General features: G+C 35.8%; 3 protein-coding genes across 3 annotated transcripts; 1 reads left to right on the top strand and 2 right to left on the bottom strand.

Annotated features, from left to right (window-relative positions):
- Window positions 1-1,824: 1,824 nt before the first annotated feature.
- Window positions 1,825-9,253, bottom strand: LOC136814874 (UDP-glucuronic acid decarboxylase 1-like). The gene is made up of 18 exons (XM_067071299.1): window positions 9,133-9,253; window positions 8,926-8,983; window positions 8,635-8,692; window positions 8,343-8,386; window positions 8,197-8,254; window positions 7,976-8,094; window positions 7,674-7,735; window positions 7,359-7,423; window positions 6,980-7,019; window positions 6,668-6,727; window positions 6,290-6,411; window positions 5,828-5,894; window positions 5,491-5,543; window positions 5,206-5,249; window positions 4,763-4,823; window positions 2,800-2,857; window positions 2,455-2,558; window positions 1,825-2,249 (listed from the first exon to the last, which is right to left on the bottom strand). Exons 1-18 carry the CDS (start codon window positions 9,221-9,223, stop codon window positions 2,151-2,153), a joined length of 1,263 nt encoding a protein of 420 aa, XP_066927400.1. The 5' UTR covers window positions 9,224-9,253; the 3' UTR covers window positions 1,825-2,150.
- Window positions 9,254-12,468: 3,215 nt separating this feature from the next.
- On the top strand, window positions 12,469-12,960 carry LOC136814886 (uncharacterized). Its single transcript, XM_067071310.1, has one exon. It carries the CDS (start codon window positions 12,469-12,471, stop codon window positions 12,958-12,960), a length of 492 nt encoding a protein of 163 aa, XP_066927411.1.
- A 259-nt stretch (window positions 12,961-13,219) lies between these two features.
- Window positions 13,220-18,535, bottom strand: LOC136814885 (uncharacterized). The gene is made up of 4 exons (XM_067071309.1): window positions 17,485-18,535; window positions 15,562-17,378; window positions 14,732-15,166; window positions 13,220-14,155 (listed from the first exon to the last, which is right to left on the bottom strand). The coding sequence occupies exons 1-4, from the start codon at window positions 18,533-18,535 to the stop codon at window positions 13,220-13,222; spliced, it is 4,239 nt and encodes a 1,412-aa protein (XP_066927410.1).
- Between the last annotated feature and the right edge of the window lie 5,575 nt (window positions 18,536-24,110).

Here is a 24,110-nt window from a genome sequence, read left to right as displayed (position 1 = left end):
ATAGCATTATTCCACAAGAAGTTTCGGTTATTATCTTCTTCATTTTCCAGTCTCTTCGAATTTTTTCTATTCGATAATATCCTCCATTATTGTTTGCACGAGCTCAAAACCGATCTAGTTCAAATTCTATAGAAATTTACAGCCTTTTGAGACTTTTAGTCTCGGCTGAAGATTATTATATTGAGACAGATCTTGAAAAAAGTTTTGTTCAAAAAAGGAATTAAGTTTGTTGGATGGGAATATTAGGGAATATATATATAACTATCCAGAAATTATATAATGATCGTTAATCCCAATGAAATATATGTACAGTTGACTCTGGTTAATTCGAATTTGAAAGGGGAATGTCATTTGTTCGAAATACAGAGAAATTCGAAAAGCCGGATAAGCGAGAATCTGGCATTGGATCAATTGTAATGGTTGAAAATCCAGAAAATTATGATTACCTTCGATTTCTTCTCCATTTAAGAATGACGTTATGTATTCGTGGTTTTTATTGTTTATTAGACCTTAAATGAAAAATAATACGAAAAGCTAGTTTGTACCATTTAAACTTAAGTGTATTTTTCTTATAAAAAGAGAGTTACGTGAGATGTGAGATAGATCTCCCTGACGTAGTTATTAACATGGTGTTGGCCATACAGTTTACATTAGAAATTTAAAAATAGAAGTCGGTGAATTTTGCAGATGCAAAATCAATCAACAGCTATGACGTCATCCATGTTTAGATTACAACATACATCTATTTTTGTAAACAAAGCTTCGTTGAATCGACTTGATGTGCATGATAAATAAATTACATGTTTATTTAATCATTAGACAATGCGAATCCAGGAAAATAAATTACATGAGAAAAATGACAAATTGACAGCTGTTAATAGGAGAGTTTAAGGAGTGTTGTTTTTTTCTGGGTTCGCTTTGGTGTAATATCGGTTTCATCATAAATAAAGAATTGCAACACTTACACATATGGAAAATTGATAATAATAATTATTGAGATTAAGAAAATCCCAAACTCAAAGGTCTGAAAATAATAGCTTGCTCGAGAAAAATGAATATACCCTTATCAGCTTTTTTGAATGTACCCTTATCAGTGGAGGGCATTCTGCTCCGAAACTAAATGTTGCTAGGTTTGTTTAAAGTTGATTTTGGAGTTATATAACCACTTCTAACCAATCAACTCTGGATTCGCTTTGTCGAGAGATATCTAATTCCTCCTAAATTTAAGAATACGTTAAAAATTTCAAAAGTCAAGAAAGCAATTAAATACTAGAAATTCAAATTTCATCGCAATATAAATCTCAAAATTTCATACTTTAAAAATAATTTACATGGATAAGAATATTTTAAGTAAACAATAAATCTTAAATAATTTTTTTACTAAAGGACATAATTGCTATAAATTTCTAGCTGGAGAAAGGTAAAAAATGCTACGAATTTCATATAGATCATGTTTCATTGGTCTATTTTATAACACTGAGGGTCAATTGCTCAAAAAGATAGCGAACAATTTTCTAAACTAAAAACTTAACGAGTTAATGAACTAGATTATCTAGTCAATAATAAATAATTTGAAAAATGTTTTAAAAGTATTTTCCTTTTTTGTCAAAATATAAAAAAATCAATACCAAATAAAATGCTTATTCTTTAAATAAAAATCTTTCAAAATAAAGTCAAATTAAAATTTAAGGTCATCTTTTTTATTAAATTTAAAATTATTCCTTGCCACGGAAAATTGTATGATTTTATCATATACCAATGTAAAATTTTATCATTCCGATGAAATAAACACTCTGGTTTAAGTCACTTAAAATTTTTGTTTAGTGAACACACGCAATTGAACTTTAGTGAGCTAAACCATATTGCTATGTATACACACAACTCTGACGGAATGCTGTGACAATGAAGCATCTCCTTTTAAATTTGTTTTAATTCTCTAGAAAAAAAATCGAGAGGTAGGATCTCTAATGTGAGATAGCAAAGAAGAAGAAAAAAATTCATCACCAGCAGTTGTAATTTAGAAAATGAAGAAAGTTCTTGATCTGTCCGATGCTAAAAGTCGGATAAATAAAAGGCGAATAAATATAAACGCCAAAAATATGGCAAAAACTAAAGATAAAAAACAAACAAACCAATTGCCTCTCATTAAATCACAAATCAGGCGAGTCTTTCTTATTACTGGTTTTTGACTTTTTCAGCTCATCGCGAAAATATTCTACAGTTTTGATCAAACCTTCTTCCAATGGTACCTAAAATGTAAATCATAGATTTAGTCATCAATACTAACATAATAACAACCCTTTCAAAAGCACGGGGAGGTTTAGTACTAAAATATCAAACATACAATAGCAATAAAATAATTTTCAGGAAGGACTTTTTTGTTCGCATTTGAGGTTAAAAAGAGAAAAGAAAATTGAGGTATTCAAACACGTGCTCAAAACACAGCAGTCTTACCACAGGCATCCACCCAAAGTTATCCATAGCTCGGGTGATTACAGGTTTCCGCTTTTGGGGGTCATCCTGAACAGCAGGCTGGTTTATAATTTCTGAGTTTGAGCCTGTAGGAAGGAAATCGAGGAATACAAAGAGCTCTAAATGAAGTTCTGTTTCTTATTTGTCAAGCCAAGTGTTCGATATAATATTCATAAAAACAAATAAGGATTGCAGAAAATTGTTTAGAACAGCAAATGATAAACAATGAAAATTTCACGAAGAATCGAATCAAGCGGAAACAAAAGTGAAAATTCTGCCACAGGAAAACGTAAATTTACGATTTAGAATTCTTGAAAAATTAAAAACCTGTCAATTTGATAATACGTTCAGCAAACTCAAAAATTGATCTCTCATCAGGGTTTCCCTATAATTGAAAACAGACAAGGATATGAAAAGGATTTCATTCACGAGTTCAAAGAATAGTAGTAAAATTCATCTCTTAAAGTATTTTCTATAATGAAAATCTGTAGCTAACACGGGAAAAAATTTTCGATTTCCAAGGTTGGAAATTCAATAATTTTGGATTGGAAATTTTGGTTTTATAATTGAAGGTTGGAAATTTGAGCAATTACCTTAAGCTGATTTGGAAAACGTAAATTACCCATAGGTTTTGTAGAATAAACCAATGCCCTTGAAAATCAAGTGAAAAAAACCCATGTAAAAATGGCAATTTTCCAAGGCTGGTTGGAAAACATGACTTTTTGGGTGGGAAATTTCTATTTTCCAAACAGTTTGGAAAACGTTAAAAATCGATGTGAAAATACATATTTTAGTAAATTTGACTTTTTGGGTCGGAAATTTGTGTTTCTCCCAAACAGTTTCGAAAACGTTAAAAATCCATGTGGAAATTACATTTTTCTAAGATTGAGATCCTTTCTTGGAAAAGACTTTTTTTGGGTTGGAAATTTGTGTTTCTCCAAACAGTTTGGAAAACGTTAAAAATCGATGTGAAAATACATATTTTAGTAAATTTGATACCTCAAGTTGAAAAACTAGACTTTTTGGGTCGGAAATTTGTGTTTCTCCCAAACAGTTTGGAAAACGTTAAAAATACATGTGGAAATTACATTTTTGTGAAATTGAAACTCTTTCGATTGGAAAGCTAGACTTTTTGGGTTGGAAATTTGTGTTTTTCCAAACAGTTTGGAAAACGTTAAAAATCCATGTGGAAATTACGTTTTACTAACCATTTTCTGCGCATGTCATTGGGAAAACCACGAGCTATTTTTCGCTCAAAACTGTAAGTTTCCGTCAGGTGAGGCGTCTCTTCGGAGCGGCCTCGGTCAATCGCAGTGAGTTCGCACAGTGAAGCACATAGGGTACTTGTGTCATAGTTTCAAATAGCGCCCTGCTGAGCTGTGTGAGTGATCTAAGATCAACCACGTATCTGTGCGAACAATAACGAGAGATTGACCGGGAGCCATCGAGCCTAGGCTAGCGAGTGACTGTTCACAAAAACAAAAACCTTGTTTAAGATCACTTTTACACATCTCTGCCATCACTTTTTGAATTTTGCCTTTTTTCAACCTGAATTTTCGAAATTTCCAACCTTGTTTAGCTTGGATTTTGGCTTTTTTCCAACTGAATTTACAAAAATTCCAACCTTGTATTTCGGCTTTTTTCCACCTGGATTTTCGAAATTTCCAACCACCTTGTATTTCGGCTTTTTTCAACCTAGATTTTCGAAAATTCCAACCTTGTTTGGTTTGGATTTTGGCTTTTTTCCACCTGGATTTTTGAAAATTCCAACCTTGTTAAATTTGGATTTTGGCTTTTTTCCAACTGAATTTTAAAAAATTCCAACATTGTTAAATTTGGATTTTGGCTTTTTTCAACCTGGATTTTTGAAAATTCCAAGCCATGGAAAATTTGGATTTTGGCTTTTTTCAACCTGGATTTACGAAAATTCCAAGCCATGGAAAATGCAAAATTTCCAACCTTGGAGAATGTCCCACATTTTCAGGTTGGATTTTCCATTGGATTTTATCTTTTTTCCAACTAAGAAAACTTGAAATTTCCAACCTTGGAAATCGAAAATTTTTTCCTGTGTAAGGTGGAAGAAGAGGTAGGAGTATTATTTAAGTTGGAAGAAGGAGTAAACTTTGAGCATTGATTTTTATTCAATTGAAATTCCACTGAATCTTACATCAGTTTGAATGTAAAAGTAAGAAGTAATAGATAGAAGATAGAAGAAGATAGACGATAACTTTTAATAAACATTTCTTCACGTCAAGAGTCCAGTTATGGTGATGAAGGGATAATCACTTACAAGGTTCACAGGTAACGAGACGTTACTGTTCATCAATCGTATCAACCCATCAACCAAATCTCTAAAATCAACCAATCCAAGTCATTATTATTTGTAGGATAAGCGTGGAAAAGCTCTAAATAAGTATCTAGCCAAGGAAAAATAAGGGGTCGGATCATTAAGCTTTAATAAACCCTGGAGGCAGTTTCTCAATTATCTGGCCAAGCAAAATATTTTGATTGAAGTTTTTTTTAAAGGTCTGTATCTGTGAATCTCTATGATTGCTTCAGACATTAGCATTGATTAAATATATGCAAAATCTATATACAAGCATTTTTTGGTGAATTAAAAGGTATAATATATAAATTTCCTAACCTGAGCGAACTTTGTTATTTTGTGATCCTTTCGGATAATGAATATTTATGAATACAAAACGAAACAAAGAGAATTAATTAATTGCATACGTCACGTATTGAAACGATCTTGTTTGTGAACCAGTTCCGTAAATCTAGAAAAGGACAGAAACAAGTGATAATTGTATTGGATAATCTGAGAGGTATAAAGCAAAATCTCGTTGTAGTACTCTACAATTGTTTCTTATTTGAAATCCCGGAGGGGGTAGTCAGGCAAATTGACTGACAGGTATGTGCGGCGGTTGAGGGTATATTTTTCAAGATAGCAGAGATGCACTGTCAGGAAAAATTTTAGACATTTTTTTTCAAAGATGAAGAAGTAAAGAAACTAGTTACAGTCAACGGTTGTCCTTGAAGTGCTTGTAATATAAAATTGCTCACAACGCGACCTGCAATGAAAAATATAACATTATTCAGACAAATTTTTAAAATACAATTTGTATAGGTTATATACACCGTGGTGCCTGAAGACTAGGGCAGCTCTAACATCACATCACAATTGCATTAGCTTTTTTTTTAAATCATGCTCATTCGAGCTTTTAATTTTTCCATAGATTCTATTCATTTTACTGAAGTTCAAAAATGCCAATCGTAAGAACTTCATAAAAAGCATCCCACATCGCAAATCAGCTCCTTTCAAAGTAGCAAGCCGCCCAAAAAAAAGTTCCCTTACCGTCATTCATGTGCATTCTTGGGCCATAGGTGTTGAAGATTCTGGCTACTCGAATGTTTACTTTCTCCTGAAGGGAATTGGATGTCTATTAAATTGTTTTCAATTTCAAAGATGAAATTACTATTCGCTGTATGTTAGCTGAATCAAAAATCTATCATTAGTATTTGGCAAAGATTTCTCTGTTTCTGACATAATCATCAAAAGTCAGAAACTATAAAGTCTCCTATAAACACTCCTATGAAAGTTCCAGAAGACTGAATAACATTATTGTAACTTGAATATTCGATTTCTCTTTAGAGAGATTCAGGAAATTACTGCCCACAAAACTAATGAAAGTAACATTCAAGCTCCATAACAAAAATAAAAGCAAAGGAAGTTTTACTCTAAATGAACATAGAATTAAGTACAAGAGACCCCTCCTTATGGAAGTCCTTTACTTTAATCAGCCATAAGAATGTAAACCTGTTTCTGGTAAGCATAGCACATCGTTTCAGCCACACGTTTTCCTTCATCATAGCAAGCTCTTGGTCCTATGGGATTTACATGACCCCAGTATGTTTCTGGTTGTGGGTGAACCTCAGGATCTATAGAAACAAATATTTTGCTTTGATAATTTGATCAAGATTGTGTTGGCCATAGATAGAGTCTGGTAAAAGTTACTCAAATGGTACTGAAGAAATAGCAAACGTTTTTTCTTATTCTAGGAAACTCTAACTAAAAAAAGGTCAACTTTAAAAAAGTTTTATAGTCAATTAAATAGTAAATTGCTTGAATCATAAAATAAAATAAAATGGAAGATTCTGTTAAGATTCACAAAGACATTTAAAAATCAATTTGAACCTCCATAAACTTCGGACGTTGATGCTAATAGCAAAGTCGCACGAACTCTTTTAGCCAGGCCTAAAATCAAAGTGAGGAAAACATTTGAGACTAGACCTTAAACTCCAAGATCAAGAATATGCACTTAATGTATTATGTTGGAATTTTAATAAAACAAGATAAAACGATAGATAATAAAAACGAATAAATGTGATCTTCTTGATATCAAATTAGTGCCCAATTAATGTAAATTAGTCCGCAAGTATACTTTTTAATTGAGCTTTTATTTTCATACCATCAGATGAAGGAGGACTAATTATTTCAAAATATTACCTAACATATTTAGTGTTCCAATCGTGTTTGTTTTTATTGTCTAAAAGAAGAAGAATTTTATATGGCTTAAATTCTTCAATCTAGCTCATTCCATTCAATGTATAAAGCTAAATTCTCCATGGGCATTCAATTAAACTCCATAATCAAATTTGTAGTCTAGTGAGATCTCTAGTCGTTAATAACTTAAAAGGGCAGCTTAGACTGGGTTTAGGAGGTAAGTAAGGGAACTAAGTTGTTGGAGGCGCTCAGCCTCAGCATTTGAGCATAAATAAACTACATTTATAAACACATAATTTGTATATATTGATAGCCAAGTGAATAATTGTACATATCGTCAGAAATGAAGAAATTTTGATAAAACAAAATTCGGTAGTAGAACCTTGATAGGATTGTACATATAATGAGGCGGCGATGCTGGTGAAGCCAAATGGTAAATTTGGTCAACTAGAAAAAAAGATCAGCAAAATTAATCAAAAGGGTTGAGACCATCTTAATAATGTAATGATTTATCGTTCTAACATAATAATTTAGAAAAATTAATAATTTGAAGGGACATATTTCTTAGAGAGTATTAGTATAAATATGTCAATCTATTAATAAAACACAAGGCTGAAGAATAACTTCAGACAATAATATCGTCCAAATCGGATAACAACTTTGCCAACATTCAATAATTATTCGGGTTTTGACTCACCTTCAATATAAAGAGGCTCAACAACATCGTGATTGATTAATTCAAAATTATCATGACCAATCCTGTAAAAAAACAAACAAGAAAAAAAATCAAGTACTTTAAAACGAGTTGTAATAACTGTGTCCATTCAATGAATTAATATTTAATATTTCTTCTAAAGCTGAGTATCCACATGTTCGTCTCTTCAAAAAAAATAAACCACACATGTTCACAATATAGGAATAGATATAACAGCAAATTTTATATACTATAAGTATGGTATATTCACAATCTGGATGAAATACATACGAATCGTTTATTACCATTGCTCTACATTGCTTTTGCGTCCAGTGAAGAAATTGTCCACTACAGTGACTTCATGTCCTTCCAACATTAAAGCATTCACTAAATGACAACCGACAAAACCTGCTCCTCCAGTTATCTAGAAAAAGTTGAAATTGTGATAATAATCTCTTTTCACCGATGTGATTCTTTACATGAAAATGGCTTGAAAATTGAGATTAAAATATCAAAAGCTGTTTACCAATATCCTTTTACGATCTTTCTCAGCTAAATATTTGACTTTTGGATGTTTCTTTTGCCTGAAAAATATCAATGAAAAATGTTTTTACTACACAGTCAATATACCCCTGCTTTTAGTTGATGAAAATAATGATGAATTCATTTTACCTGTCTTCAAGGGCGGCAACTCTTTCCTCTAACGGGACAATCAACTAAAAAATTAAACATTTATCACAAACTAGTTGTACCTATACAGACCATTGATTTTCAGTAATGAACAAATATGTTAAATTACCTAAGCATAGAACTTGGCTTTGAGTTCTTGAGAATTTTAAAATAAAGACATTCTCTGACAGTTTTTTGATTTTTGATAGGCCTGGGGTGCAACTAAGGTTCTTAATAACAGAGGTTTGATGAAAATATATTCCAAGTGTAACAAATATAGAAATAGATTTTTTACCTTTTCGTTCAATTCTTTCACTTGACGTAATAATAAATGTTGAACAGAGGATGAAATCCTAAAACAAAGAGATTGTATATAGTGATGGTTAGACAAAAGGTTTTTGTTGAGATAATTGATTTATTAAGCCAAGCCAGTACAGTACAGTACAGTACAAATCTCTTAAAAATGTGATATCTAGCTCTTAACTTGGTTCAACTGAATTTCCACATTTTTATATTTTTGAGAGGGAAGTGTATATGGAATTCTAAAAGTCCATATGAATAAGAATCTGGAAAAAACATTTTATACCCTGATGAGTTGAAGGATAGAAGGCTTCCATTATTATTCAAAGTGGGCATGCAATAAACTGGAAAATAAAAGAAGAGAAGATGATGTATCGCTATTCTTAAGTTGTTAAAAGGTTTGCCAGCTAAGAAACCTTATATTTTTCCCAATACCACTTGTTATATACTAAACAAGAGTGGTTGCAAATGTATAACAATTAACTTAACTTACCAAATACAAAAGCGAAAAATACCAACAAAACCATCAACATCATAGTCTTTCCCTGGCTTATTGAAGACCCACTGATGGTAAATTTTGCCATTTTTCAATTGCGCTAGGTTTTATTAAATTTCTTAAAAAAAGAAAAAAATGAAAGATTAAAAAAGTCTTAATCTAATTAAAACAAAAATAACATTCAAAGGTATAAAGGTAACATAAACAAGACAATCAACAGATGAAAAGCACAGCAAGATGAAGACAGAGCCTATATTCAGATGCAGAGCAGTAAGTTGGTCTAATGAATATAAAAGGAAAGGTCTAAATTGCTGAAAGAAATGCTAAGCTTGCAGAAACATGGCAATGTTCAAAAGAATCATCATCATTGATAAAAATAATTTAAAACTCGAGAAATTACCAACATCACAACAATGATAAAGAAAAATTAATGCACACTTGAAATATTTATATTCAACATAACATCTAGCAAAAGGTCTATCAGATTCATCAGAAAATCTTTTTTGACTTCATGCATTTTTGTAATGAAAAAATGGCAACAGCTACCGTGAGTGGTCCTAAATCCGACAGCCTTGCCTAAATCCGACCCCCTAAATAATTGCTATGAAAAAAAATTCTATGTTTACAAACATTCCCTCTTCAAGTTGAACAATAAACTATATTGCAAGAACTCTCGAAACAAAACATCTAACAAGATGACTTAAATGTCAAGATGTCAATTAATGTATAAAAAAGTGTGCGTTGTAAAAATAATTACTTCTATTATTCTGAATCTGTTGCTCGTGTTTAAAACGTTAACAATTTTGTAATAAAAAATTATGTTTTCTATAAGAAGCAATTAAAATATTGTTATTTGGTTCAATTGGCTCACTGACACTTTGTTATCTTCATTGCGCCACAGAGAAAGGTTTTTTTTTTAGTTTGTATCTTTGAAAGACCCCATTGGATTTAGGCAGGGCTGTTGGATTTAGGTCCACTCATGGCATTATGGTGAACATATCAACAATTATAATATATCATCCTTCAGCGCTCCATTTGATCAGCTCTTCTTTAAAACATAGTCCATAGTCAGCCTATTTAAAAATTTGTATTGAAGAGAGCTATGGATCGAGGCTCTTAACTTACTGTAACTTTGAAATCTGGGAAATTTGACGAAGTCATTCTGTCATTGAAAAATTAAAGGCGATGTCAATGAATGTTTGAATTCAATCAAAGAATGTTGAACAGTGGGTGTTCCATTATCAAACAAGCCAAATTAAACAGCCAAAGATAGAGAAATTTTGGTAAAGTTTGATTAGTTAATTTTATGTTCAATGTGTTCTGTTAATTTGCTTGTATCTTCAATTCTTCCGCTGCACAGTCTTAATGACCAGCTTTTCTATGGGTTTCCTGCTAATTTAACAAAAGTTTGGCTGTTTTCGGAGCAAGAAAGCTACCGTCAACTGCTCTAACTTAGGATGATTGGTCGAAACATGGGACTGTTGCATATCTGGTCTGTATTTTCTAATTACTGTAAAATCGAAAGAGAAATTGTGTATTTTTTAATACGTTGTGTTCCTTAACTCAAATCAAAATGACTTTGGAGGTTCGGTGAAATGGTGGAGGAATGGCCGTCCCATGTTTCGTCAGATAGTCCGAAGTTGGAGCAGTTGACAGTAGAACCATTTGATCCACTTTAGAATATTTGAACCACTTGAACATTTACCAAACTTGAACTGAAGTTTCTTCGGGTTAGGTGGCCATCGAAAAATTGTTCTGTTTGCGTTGCAACAGGTGTTAAAAATGCATGCGGGCGGACGGTCGGTCGGAAAAATTCCCGGTTTTTTTTTAATTGCTTCTGTAAGTCAGGGGCAGGTGGTGACACGAACAGAACAATTTTCTGATGGTTGCCAGAGCGATCAAGAAAAAAGCTATATGTTAAGAGAACAATTTCCTTTTTCCGGATTTTTTCCCACATCTCCGGACCAGAAAATCAAGGGAAAATATGATGCAGGCGGGTGAAACGAATAGAACAATTTTTTGATGGCCGCCTAAACTCTTCAATTCTGGAATATTGAAGTTTCACCTACACTGAGCAGTTGGGTTTGTTTATTTACTTTTTGTACTTTTCTGCTGATTCAGCATTTCTTCGTTGAAAAAATTGCCGTTTTCGGCAATAATAGACCTTTTTTAAAGAGGCAGCCATGTTGAATAATTATGTCCTCCAGCATAAAAACAATGATACAGCCATGCATAATTACTGTATCATGCATATTTTGAAAATTATGCATGGCTGTATCATTGTTTTTATGCTGGAGTACATAATTATTCAACAGGGCTGCCTCTTTAAAAAAGGACTATTGCCGAAAAGAGCAATAATCAATAATTGCTATTTTTATCTTAAACACCCAACTCCAACTGGTTGTATGTTACGAGCGCGTTACAGTTTTCTGGTCTGTAATTTGTATGACCTTTAACCTGTGACCCGTGACCTGTGACCCATGACCTGTGCTGTGACCTGTTTTTTACACAAACCAACCAACTGCTGAGTAGCACCTAATCAAACTGACATAAATTTCACCAACAAAATAAAAAACTCTGCTCTACCACGGGAATTATCTGAAGACTTCTTTGAGTTATCAAGGTGTTACTGAATTTATCCTGTACATATATAGACCTTTTTTCAAAGAGGACGTCCTGCTGAATAATTATGTAGTCCAGCCATAAAAACAATGATAGAGCCATGCATAATTACTGTATCATGCATATTGTAATAATTATGCATGGTTTTTCTGCTGGACTACCGGGTGGTCCAAAAAAAACTTCCATAAATTTCAAATTTTGACGTAGAGCGCTCTAATTGAGCTATCAACTTAAAATTTTGCATAGTGAATTTTCAACATCTTTTATGTCCCTCCTTGAAAATTCAGATTCAGAAAATAATTATTTCAAAAGTTATAGCTATTTATAAATTATGTTTCAAAATTGACTTGTTCAAAAATTGGCATCAGAAGATTCACAAATCATCAACCTGTTTAGCGTGCGTTCTTTTTATTTTGTCTTCTGAATGAAGACATTGCAATTACAATGCAATGTCCTCATGAAGTCATTGTATTGTTGCAACCAGAACTAACGAACTTTGCAGTTTCAGCAGACAGTTCAAACCAAACGAAGAGTAGAGAGTGAACGCACTTTGACGTCATGGTTTTTTCAGCAGATGACAAAGCTATCATCAAAAATGACATCCAAGAAAAGGGCTGGACGGCCTATAGGATTTGTAAGGAACATCACACCAAATCCTGGGTCCTTAGATCTGTCCAGAATCTTGTCAAAAAATTTCATAAAACGGGCTCAATGGATAGAAGACCTGGTTCTGGCAGGCCAATTACAGCTACAACCGAAGAAAATGGTGATCTTGTGGAGGAGATGATATGTTCCCAGGAAGAAGTCCCTGGAACGCATATAAGCCCCCAAGAAATCGCGCCCATGATTGGGATAAGTAGAAGCTCCGTTAAACGTTTAGTAAAACGAAGAGGGTACAAACAATTTAAACGAATGAAAACGCCTCGTATGAGTGAAGTCACACGCCAGCGAAGAACGGAACGTTCTGGGAGACTTGCAGATCGATTTGAACGGAATCCACGCCTCATTGAAAAGTGCGCTTTTCAAGATGAAAAAGATTTTTCACTAGAGGTCCCTCTGAATCATCAGAATGATCGTGTTTATTTCAAGGGAGGCAAGAAGGATGTTGAACTTTGCAAAGGCAAAGGAATTCATTCGAAGGATACCTCAGTAAATTATAAGGACAATTATACAACTTTATTTCTAGCCATATTTTATCTTTAACAAACTCTAGTCCTTTATCATAATTTGCACTGATGTTCTCATCGTTATAATAAAAATGAATTCACCTATCTACAAATGTTGTGGGTTTTTATACACTCTCATAATTTCCCTAGGCAATACGCAAATAGTAATTAGTAATAAAATGACGTAGTAATATGTTCTATAAATTCTCTAGGTAATATAGTCGTTTGCTAGTAAACAAATTTCTATAAAATGAAATTCTCAAAGGGAACGCGATAACACTCCAATCCTTGAGAGTTTAACTCTCAAAAAGTTCAAGTTTTGATAATTTTACGACCGGTCTCGTAAATGTTCCATTATTTGTTCCAACAATAACCTTTCGAACTCGACCATCACGACTTGCATAAACATCCAGGACTCTACCAAGAGGCCACATACCACGCTCGTTTCGTTTGTCAAGCACAAGCACCATTTCACCTACTTTGATACTTTCATTGTCGTTCAACCATTTCGATCGTTTCGTTAGGGAAGGTAGATACTCCTTCTGCCATCTATTCCAAAATTGTGTAGACAATTCTTGTGTTTGCCTCCAACGTTTCCGAAGACTGGTTTTCAGATTTTCAGTAGCCACAGGGACGGAGGTGTCCGCACGACCAACAAGAAAATGATTCGGAGTGAGTGCTTCTAGATCATGGATGTCATCACTGTTAGCTGTTAATGGTCTTACATTTATTAGTGCCTCTACTTGGGTAAACGCTGTCATCAAAGTAAAATCATTGATAGATTGTTCCGAGAAGATAATTTGTAGTGTAGTCTTTACGCTTCTGATCATCCTTTCCCAAACTCCCCCCATATGGGGAGCTTCTGGTGGATTAAACTTCCATTCAAACTTCTTCTTGGTGGCGTAGTCGATTACTTTATCTCGGTCAATGTTCATCCATTCTTCACCTAGTACTCTATCAGCTCCTTTGAAGTTTGTGCCACAATCTGACCGTACAATCTTTGGGCAACCTCTGCGATTGACGAATCTTTTGAAGACATTGAGGAAGTCATCGGTTTCGAGTGACGGTGCTACCTCGAGGTGGACAGCTCTTGTAGTCAAACATGTGAAAATGCACCCCCATCTTTTCGCTCTACTTCTCAAGATTTTGACAGTGATAGGGCCAAAATAATCTACCCCAGTGTTTGAAAAGGGTGTCGTTTTCTCTAATCTATCAGCTGGTAAATCACTCATCTTGGTGGAATATGGTTTTGCTTTAACATTTTGACATTTGACACACCTTTTGATTACTCCATATCATTCTCCGACCTTTGCAAATCCAGTAGTTTTGTCTTATAATTGATAACAGCTGCTCTTTACCAACATGATAGTGAGTGTTATGCAAGTGTTGCACAAATAATCTAACGGCATGGTGATTATTTGGTAGAATTGCTTGATGTTTAGAAGCGAAAGGTAATTTCCCAAACTTTAGTCTTCCACCAACTCTCAATACTCCCTTTTTATCCAAAAATGGGTCTAAATTCTGAGATAAGAATTACTTGAAATCCTTTTTTTGATTGATTTCAATTTTTTGATCTCGTCATGAAACACTTCGGACTGAATAGTTTTGATTAATTCAGTCTCCCCTATCAGTTTTTCTTCGAGTGTGAGTTTATCGAAGTCGTGATTATTCGATAGCCGTTGAATTTTATGGAGGTACAGCTTTATGAAAATACATATCCAACTAAATGTATTCGTTAATCTGCCCCAACTGGAAAATCTTTGAAAGTCGATCAGTTTGCTAGGCGAGGTTATGACATGAACCCTGACCTTTTCCTTCTTGACTTCTTCGTGTGTTTCGGGAAGTAAGTCGATTGGTTTATCTGAAGTTTTGATAGTCTCGTCATATAAAAAATCTGGTCCTTGCAACCACTTTCCTGCTATCATCTCCTTGATAGACATACCCCTTGTTGCCAGATCTGCGGGGTTTGAACCACCATTTATATGATGCCACTGCTGAGGACTTGTACTTTCACGAATTTCAGTTACACGATTCGCTACAAAGGCTTTGAATCGGCGAACTTCATTATTGATGTATTGAAGGTTTAACATCGAATCAGTCCAGAAGTAGCGGGCCTTGAATTCAGTTTCCATACCATAAACCACTGCTTCTGCTAGATTGGCTGCAAGCAATGCGCCCTCTAACTCCAGCCTCGGTAAGGATATTTGCTTCACAGGTGCTACACGAGATTTTGACATGACAAGCTGACAAGTGATTCGATTTGGTTGTTTATAATACGAACATAGCTGACAGCGTCATATGCTAATTCAGATGCGTCACAAAAGGTGTGTAATTCAGCTTCAAATTCCTTGCTTGTCCCAATGAATCTTGGTATTTGAATATTTGGTAGGAGATCCAATTCTGATTTCCAATTCTTCCATTCCTTTTCAGTACATTCGTCAACTGGTTGATCCCATTCAAATTTCTTTCTCCAAAGATTTTGGATCATCAGTTTTGCCCTGAGAATAAATGGTGCCAGGAACCCAAGGGGATCGAAGATTGTTGCTGTTATTCTCAAAATACTTCGCTTGGTGATAACTGGGCAGTCGTGTTTGTTTGAAAAGAAAGTGAAGTAATCGCCTTTTAAGTCTCATTTTACTCCTAGGGCTCTTGCTATTTCTCTATCATCAATGATGTTTTTGATGTTTTTAGCTCGTTTTTCGATGGGTATTGAGTCAACTATCTTCTGTGAATTGCTGTTGAACTTATGAAGATTGAATCCCCCTGATTGGGTAATTGACGCCAATTCTTGAACGAGTTCAACGCCTTTTTCTTCATCATCAACCGATTTTATGAGATCGTCCATGTAGAAGTCTCTTTTGACTGTTTGAATAGCTTCTTCCGAATAGTCTTCTTTGACATTTTCGGCACATTGTTTAAGCGCAAAGTTTGCACAAGTTGGCGAATCTTTTGCTCCAAAAATATGTACCAACATCTGGTAGTGTGAAGGTTCTTTGTCTGATCGGCAATCCTTCCATAAAAATCGAACTGCTTCTCTATCTTCTTCGTTAAGTCTTACTTGGTTGAACATTCCTTCGATATCACCTGTGATTGCAATTGGATGTTCTCTGAAGCGTAAAAGTATGCCTACTAATTTGTTGAGGAGATCAGGTCCGGCAAGGAGATTTGAATTCAAGCAAATCTGATGTGATTTGGCAGCTGCATCAAACACAACTTGTACTTTTCCTGGTTTGTTTTCATTGATAACACCATGATGCGTTAGATAGATAGTTTTGGAGGTTTTCTTTTCTGTCTCTTCTTTAGTCAGTTTACGTGCATGACCTAATCTAATGTATTTGTCGATGCACGTCTTGTACATATCGAAATAGGAATCATCTCTTTTAAACCTTTTCGTCAAGTAATCAAATCGTCTTTTGGCGGTTTTCAAGCTGTCTGGTAGAAACATGTCTTCTTTCCAAATCATAGGAACTTCGTAATGACCGTCTTTGATTTTTGACTCTGATTTAAGGTAATTCAAAATCTTTGTGTCTTGTATGGACAGTGGATTTGACTTTCCTTTATATCCAGCACTTGTACCAAAGCTCTCGATTTCCCAAAACCTCTGTACACTTCTGTTTAAGTCATCAATCTCGTGAATTGACAAATGATTGCAATAAATTTGTTCAGCCTTTGATGTGTTATAAGATCCAACGATGGCCCAACCAAAAGGAGTTTTGGTACTTAAAGGCATTCCTGGACCATTATTTATAGATTCAGTGGTAACCAATGCCCGGGGTGCATCAGCTCCAATCAACACACAAATCTTGCTTTTGTCGACATCTGAAATATCCAGAGCTTTGATTTGATCCCATCTGTCTCTATCGGATTGGCTGTCTGGTAGCTTTTGACTTGGTACATGGAAGTATTCTTTTTCGACTGAGAAGACATTTCGTATCTTTGTTGAGAATGTATTGTCCATTGATGATACTTCGATGTCTACAATTTTAGATTGGATTGGATGACCAAAGCCTTTAAGTGTTCCAAGATCAATCTGCTTTAGATCACCTTGAAGTTTTAAGATTTGACAAAAATCCTTTCGCAATATGGTACATTGACTCCCACCATCAAGTAATGCATATGTCTTTATCCTATTTCCTGACGAGCTTGTCACTTTTATAGGAACTACTTGTAAGAAGACTCGACCTCTGTTCATTGTGGTGTGGACTGTACTAGTCAGGCTCGTCCCTTGTGGTTGTTGTTCAGAGACTTCGTTGTGGTCTGGGCTTGGATTTGGAGAAGGGTTGGTGTTCGGTCTTTGATTTGATCTTTTGGAAAAGAAGTTATGCAGGGAAGTGTGATGCTTTTGCTTGCACCCGTCGATGAGACAAGTATATTTTGATGAGCAATCCCTTTGTTGATGTGTTGAGCTCAAACAATTGAAACAGCACTTCTTTAATCTGATTAGTTTGAAACGCTCTTTGGCATCAAGTTTCAAATATTCAGGACATTTGTAGGTTAAATGCTGCCTTTGTCCACATGATTGACACAATTTCTTGGGAGTAGTCTTTTTCAGAATCTCTACGCTTGTCGGTTTCCTTAAAGTCTTCTTCAATGACAGGTCCTTGTAGGTGTAGGCTACTTGATGATGTATTTGAGCGTTTTGGCTGTTTTTCCTCTGTTGGGATATTTGGGTCTCTGGCAGCCATCACTCTGTCTTGTAACCAAATTTCAAGGTGCTGAAGAGATGGTTCTTCTCGTCTTCGCAATACCAGACAATATTCACCCCATTTTCGTAGTAAATAGGGTGGTAAGCGTTTGAGTGCTTGTCTCAAGACATCGCTACTATACATATCAGCGTAGTACTTCATCTTTTTGAGAGTGTTCATACAATGTGATAAGGTGTAGTAATAGTCGTTGAGGCCTTTAATGTCATCATTTTCCAGCTGCTTTCCAGCGACTAGTTTTCGAATTGTTGCTTGAGCAACTAATGATCGGTTTCCAAACATGTATTTTAACCTCTGGAGTGACTGGACATAGCCTTCATAATTGCTATCAAATCCACTAACTGCCTTCAATGGTTCACCATGGAGGTTTTGAATCAAATGAGCATGTTTCTGGAAAGGATCCAAGAATGGTTGTTTGTGTACCATGTCGTAAAATTTGCTGATAAAATCAACCCATAGTTCTGGAGTTCCATCAAAATTTGGTATTGTCAACCTTGGTAATCTTTGTTGGATTAACATTTGCATTGTTATGTTGACTGTTTTTGTATTTTCAAGGATTTCCTCTTCATTAAGAGGATCTAGGTGGTCTATCCAGCTGTCGATAGAATCTTCTTTGTGTTTATGTGTTTTGCTGTGATGCATTTGAAGTAGTTTGTCCTGTCCTGAGGCCCTGACACTAGGCATTTCTTTATGGTGTTCAGTTTGATGTTGCTGATCGTGTCCTTCTTCCTGCCTCACTGAAGTACCTTTCCTTTTCGGAATGACAGTGTAGGTACTGTGAAATCTTGAGAAATTCGGTTTAGATTTGACGCTTTCAGCATAATCGTAAGTTTGCTTTGGTTGGTTATGTACAGTACTTGCTATTTTTTCTTCAAATAGAGAATTGTCCTCTGGCAAGTTGTTAATCATCTTTACCATCTCCTCGTTTGATGCAGGGTTGGTTTTGTGCGATTTAGAGTCAATTTGAGGAGATTCCACTTCAATTGCTTGGTAGGTTTTTGCTGTAGGAACTAACTGTGAATGTAGTTGTTTTAAGTGTGTATGTCCAGTTTTTCTCCAGATTTTGGCTTGCGTCATCCTTTTCGCTGAGGTATGTTGGAAGATAACGACCAACATCCGATTCTCTAGGATGAATTAGGTCTTCCAAACTTTTGTTGAGTCTTTTCATCCCTTTTAACTTCATTCCATCTGAATTGATTTTGACATTTTCGTTTGGATTCAGATTAAGTTTGGAGAAAGCATTTGTCATTTCAGGATCAATGAGACTTTCCTCAACAGATGAAACTTCATCTGGTATTTGTTGATTTTCTTCATATGTTTTACTTGAATTAGCAACGCTGAAACTCCTTTGGCGCCAATTCTCTACAGCAAGAAGAACATCACTTTGATTATCTGGTTCTAGGGAATCTGGATCGTCAATTCTTTCAAGAAAATATCTCTCAGTGTCAGATATACATGTATCTACGGCTAAAGATAAGTCATTGATCCATTCATCATCGAAATCAGGATCATCGTTTTCGAGTAGAAGCATGAGTTCCTCATGGCGTTGAATAGCTTCTTTCTGGTTAGTCTTTAAAGCTTCGACCAGGTACTTGATTTTGGTTCTGCTTCCCCTCTCTGAGATGAGCTCTTTGATTTCGTTAATCTTACGCGTGATAGCAGATTTCTTTCCAGCTCTTCGTCTTTTAGCATGATTGAGGGTTGGTTTTGGTATGTCAGATGATGTTTCCATTTTAATTATTTGTGTTTTTTCTAGCCAGCAGGGGGTAGCTCACAGGTTTGGATAACGAATATACCGATATACGAGCAGGTTGGTTGATCAGCAAGTAGATGGTTGATCAGCAAGTAGTTGGTTGATCAGCAAGTAGTTGGTTGATCAGCAAGTAGTTGGTTGATAAGCAAATAGTTGGTTGATCAGCAAGTTGGTTGACAAGTAAATAGTTGGTTGATCAGCTGGTTGGTTACAGCAGATTGGTTGATCAGCAAGTTGGTTGGCCAGTAAATAGTTGGTTGATCAGCAAGTACTTGGTTGATAAGCAAGTACTTGGTTGATCAGCAAGTAGTTGGTTGATCAGCTAAGTAATTGGCTGATCAGCTGGTTGGTTACAGCAGATTGGTTGATCAGCAAGTTGGTTGACAAGTAAATAGTTGGTTGATCAGCAAGTAGTTGGTTGATCAGCAAGTAGTTGGTTGATCAGCAATTAGTTGGTTGATAAGCAATTAGTTGAATGATGAGTAAGTAGTTGATCTGTGTACGAATACGTCAGTGTACGGATACGTCAGTGTACGGATACGTCAGTGTACGAATATGTCAGTGTACGGATAGATCAGTGTACGGATAGATCAATGTACGGATACGTTAGTGTACGGATACTTCAGTGTACGGATACGTCAGTGTACAAATACGTCAGGGTACGAATGAGTCAGTGTACGGATAGATCAGTGTGCAGATACGTCAGTGTACAGATAGATCAGTGTACGGATAGATCAATGTACGGATACGTCAGTGTACGGATACGTCAGTGTACGGATACGTCAGTGTACGTATACGTCAGTGTACGGATACGTCAGTGTACGGATACGTCAGTGTACGGATACGTCAGTGTACGGATACGTCAGTGTACGGATACGTCAGTGTACGGATACGTCAGTGTACGGATACGTCAGTGTACGAATACGTCAGTGTACGGATACGTCAGTGTACGAATACGTCAGTGTACGGATACGTCAGTGTACGGATACGTCAGTGTACGAATACGTCAGTGTACGGATACGTCAGTGTACGGATAGATCAGTGTACGGATACGTCAGTGTACGGATAGATCAGTGTACGGATACGTCAGTGTACGGATAGATCAGTGTACAGATACGTCAATGTAAGAATACGTCAGTGTACGTAAAAGAGTGAATTGTTCAAGTCACAACTCCAGCCAGCAAATTCAACGACTCTTGGCATGAGTCCTTCCCTCGACCCCAAGGTTCGAGTCACAACTCCAGCCAGCAAATTCAACGACTCTTGGCACAAGTCCTTCCCTCGACCCCAAGGTTCGAGTCACAACTCCAGCCAGCAAATTCAACGACTCTTGGCACGAGTCCTTCCCTCGACCCCAAGGTTCGAGTCACAACTCCAGCCAGCAAATTCAACGACCCTTGGCACAGGTCCTTCCCTTGACCCCAAGGTTCGAGTCACAACTCCAGCCAGCAAATTCAACGACCCTTGGCACAGGTCCTTCCCTCGACCCAAGGTTCGAGTCACAAACTCCAGCCAGCAAATTCAACGACTCTTGGCACGAGTCCTTCCCTCGACCCCAAGGTTCGAGTCACAACTCCAGCCAGCAAATTCAACGACTCTTGGCACGAGTCCTTCCCTCGACCCCAAGGTTCGAGTCACAACTCCAGCCAGCAAATTCAACGACTCTTGGCACAAGTCCTTCCCTCGACCCCAAGGTTCGAGTCACAACTCCAGGGCCAGCAAATTCAACGACTCTTTGGTATGAGTCAAAATCAAGCCAGAAATTAATAATACAATTCTTCTTGTTCAAACATTTAAATAATCCATAATTAATAAACGGACTACACAAATCTTATTAATCGTGTCTTCCAGTAAATCAAATACCATAGAATTTATTTACTCTCTCTTTTCAGAACATGCAAATTATTGTTGAACTTTGCAAAGGCAAAGGAATTCATTCGAAGGATACCTTAGTAAATTATAAGGACAATTATACAACTTTATTTCTAGCCATATTTTATCTTTAACAAACTCTAGTCCTTTATCATAATTTGCACTGATGTTCTCATCGTTATAATAAAAATGAATTCGCCTATCTACAAATGTTGTGGGTTTTTATACACTCTCATAATTTCCCTAGGCAATTACGCAAATAGTAATTAGTAATAAAATGACGTAGTAATATGTTCTATAAATTCTCTAGGTAATATAGTCGTTTGCTAGTAAACAAATTTCTATAAAATGAAATTCTCAAAGGGAACGCGATAACAAAGGACGTTCCTTTAGAAAATCTCTGTCATCATACAAACCGTCAATCAAAGAAGGTTATGGTTTCCGCGTGTTTGACATGGAATGGTGCCACCCAACCATTTTTTGTTAACGAAAGTGGTATGAAGGTCAATGCAGTCAATTACAAAAATCATCTTGAAAAGAAACTCATCCCTTCTGTTGAGAAGCTCTTTACCCATGAACAGTGGATCTTTTTACAAGATGGTGCTCCATCGCATGGTTCCAATTTGGTGCAAGATTTCATGGATGAAAGACTGCGGAAGCGTTTTGTGAAAAAGACTGACTGGCCACCCTCTTCGCCTGACTGCAATCCATTAGATTTTTATTTCTGGGACGCAGTCAAGGCAGAGGTGTACAAAGGTCGATTGAACAACCCTTTTAAAGATGAGAATGAGTTGAAAAGAAAGATACGTACGGTATGGAAGAAAGTCGGTTCAAATCGCGAGATAATCAGAAAGGCTCTAAAAGAGTTCCTACCACGAGTGAGAACTGTCAATGAACAGAAAGGTGGTTGTATCAAATTATTTTATAGTTAGACATCAATATTGATTGTGAAACCATGGAAGAATCTGTTGCAAAGAAATAGTCTTATAACTTAAACTTTATCGATATTTTTTAATGATTTGTACGAACCGTTGAATTCACGAACAAGAAAGAATTCTAATTGACGTCAGTTTTGAACAAGTCAATTTTGACCTCTTTTTTAGAAAACCACATAACTTTACAAAATATTAGTTTCTGACAATGAGATTTTCAGGAGTGCCTCGATTTAAGTTGAAGTTTACCCATACGAAATTTGAAGTCGATAACACAATAAGAGCGCTCTACGTCAAAATTTGAAACTTATGGAAGTTTTTTTTGGACCACCCGGTACATGATTATTCAACAGGGTGGCCTCTTTGAAAAAAGGTCTATTTTCTACCATTTCTTAGAAAAGCAGCTAATTGTGGGTGAAAATGATGTCACACAGAATCGGCCTAATAGGACCATTGTCCATTGCATTGTGTAGACCAGACGTCCGCGCTGGATAGGATCAATCATCGGAACGGCTCGATGACAGATCGATATGTGATCGATGGATTACTTAACGATCCGGATAGGAGATCGATGGAGGATCGATACTCAAGATTTCTTTAAGCTTATGATTCACAAGTGTCTCAACCGGTATTTCAACGAAGCCATATTTTGGTTTGTACAGAAATTTTGCCCGCTCAAATCTAAACAACAAAATGGTCAATCTCACTAAAGCAAAACATTGCGGCCACGGTATTGCCCTGGATAAAAATTCTAGTCACGTGATCATCCGTGATTTTAGACCAATGAAAACGCTTCATTTCCCCGGATTAAAGTTGTGTCTACACTAACATGCGGGAAATGGCTAGAAAAAGAGAGAAAAACCGGGGGTCAAATAAAATTTTTCTCCCTTCTTGCGGCAAACATAAAAGACTTTAAGAGGCCATTTATTTAAGAAAGGGGTGTTATATCATGAATAAATTATGTAAGTAAGTGATATTTTAAAGTAACAAGTTCATTAGCAATTTTATTTTGAATTTTGTTTTTAAAAACAAAACCCCAATGCTAGATGATATTCTCATTTCCTTAACTTATGGACCCATTTGGAAGTCTTTGTAATACAGATCATTTGGCAGTGTAGTTGCAGCCTATACAAGAATTGGAATCTAAAGTCTGAAGTCGTAACTCCTTTCCAGTGACCCCGCAGAGAAATTTTTAGTTGGCAGACGAGACACTGACTTTAAGTTGGTTTGGAAATCGTTTTATTTTGAAATGTAATCTTCACTTTAGATGAATACTTTTATTATTTGGATTCATGAAAGGTTCAAGGTTTGTTTACTTTTTATTTCAAATTATTTCATTGATTTATGACGACGGGCCTCTCGGGCCTCTTCGGGCCATGTTCGGGCCGAGAGACCCTATCAATTCTTTTGGCCCGAACATGACCCGAGTCATTCAGGCCATGTTCGGGCCACGTTAAATGTTAAATTGATTCAGCATGTCCAGTCAAACAAAATAGTACAAAATAAGATTTGTCTGTTTTGTTTATTTCGCTAAAAACTTTATGAGCTTCCCGTGGACACGCTTCAGTTTAAAACCAGGACCAGTTTACTAGCAAATATTTCCACCCTAAGTATATTTATAACTATGTTTTCATACCAAATAAGACATTTAATATTTATATGAATTTACAACATTAATATATTTAATATAATTAAGAGAAACCAAGTTTTTCTCAAAGAAAATGTTTAAAAAAATCAGTCCTGAAATTACACGCCTGTTTAAATCATGTTTTCAAAAATTGGCCCGAGTGTGGTCCGTGCGTGGCCCGTGTGTGTGGCCCGAACACGGCCCGAATTGTCGGGCCATACTCGGGCTTTACGCGAATACACCTTTCCCGTAATTCAAATTTCTCAGAAATGGCCCGGGAAAATGTGCGCTCCACCGTTG

Source organism: Clytia hemisphaerica, unplaced genomic scaffold (genome assembly GCF_902728285.1).
Source record: "Clytia hemisphaerica strain Z4C2 unplaced genomic scaffold, Clytia hemisphaerica genome assembly, whole genome shotgun sequence".
Classification (NCBI taxonomy): Eukaryota; Metazoa; Cnidaria; class Hydrozoa; order Leptothecata; family Clytiidae; genus Clytia; species Clytia hemisphaerica.
Note: the sequence above shows the minus strand (reverse complement) of the source record. Positions and strands in the feature narration are given on the sequence as shown.

Excerpts from the sequence above, each read along its gene's own strand:
- LOC136814886 (XM_067071310.1), top strand. The coding sequence starts at position 12,469 with ATGGATAGAAGACCTGGTTCTGGCAGGCCAATTACAGCTACAACCGAA.
- LOC136814874 (XM_067071299.1), bottom strand. The coding sequence starts at position 9,223 with ATGGCAAAATTTACCATCAGTGGGTCTTCAATAAGCCAGGGAAAGACT. Across the intron at positions 5,544-5,827 it reads AAGAATGCACATGAATGACG|GTCGCGTTGTGAGCAATTTT; the intron begins GTAAGGGAACTT and ends TTTTCATTGCAG. Across the intron at positions 5,250-5,490 it reads TTCAAGGACAACCGTTGACT|ATTTACGGAACTGGTTCACA; the intron begins GTAACTAGTTTC and ends GTCCTTTTCTAG.
- LOC136814885 (XM_067071309.1), bottom strand. The coding sequence starts at position 18,535 with ATGATTAACAACTTGCCAGAGGACAATTCTCTATTTGAAGAAAAAATA. Across the intron at positions 15,167-15,561 it reads AAATAGCAAGAGCCCTAGGA|CTTGTCATGTCAAAATCTCG; the intron begins GTAAAATGAGAC and ends ATCACTTGTCAG. Across the intron at positions 14,156-14,731 it reads AAGAAGTCAAGAAGGAAAAG|ATGAGTGATTTACCAGCTGA; the intron begins GTCAGGGTTCAT and ends TATTCCACCAAG.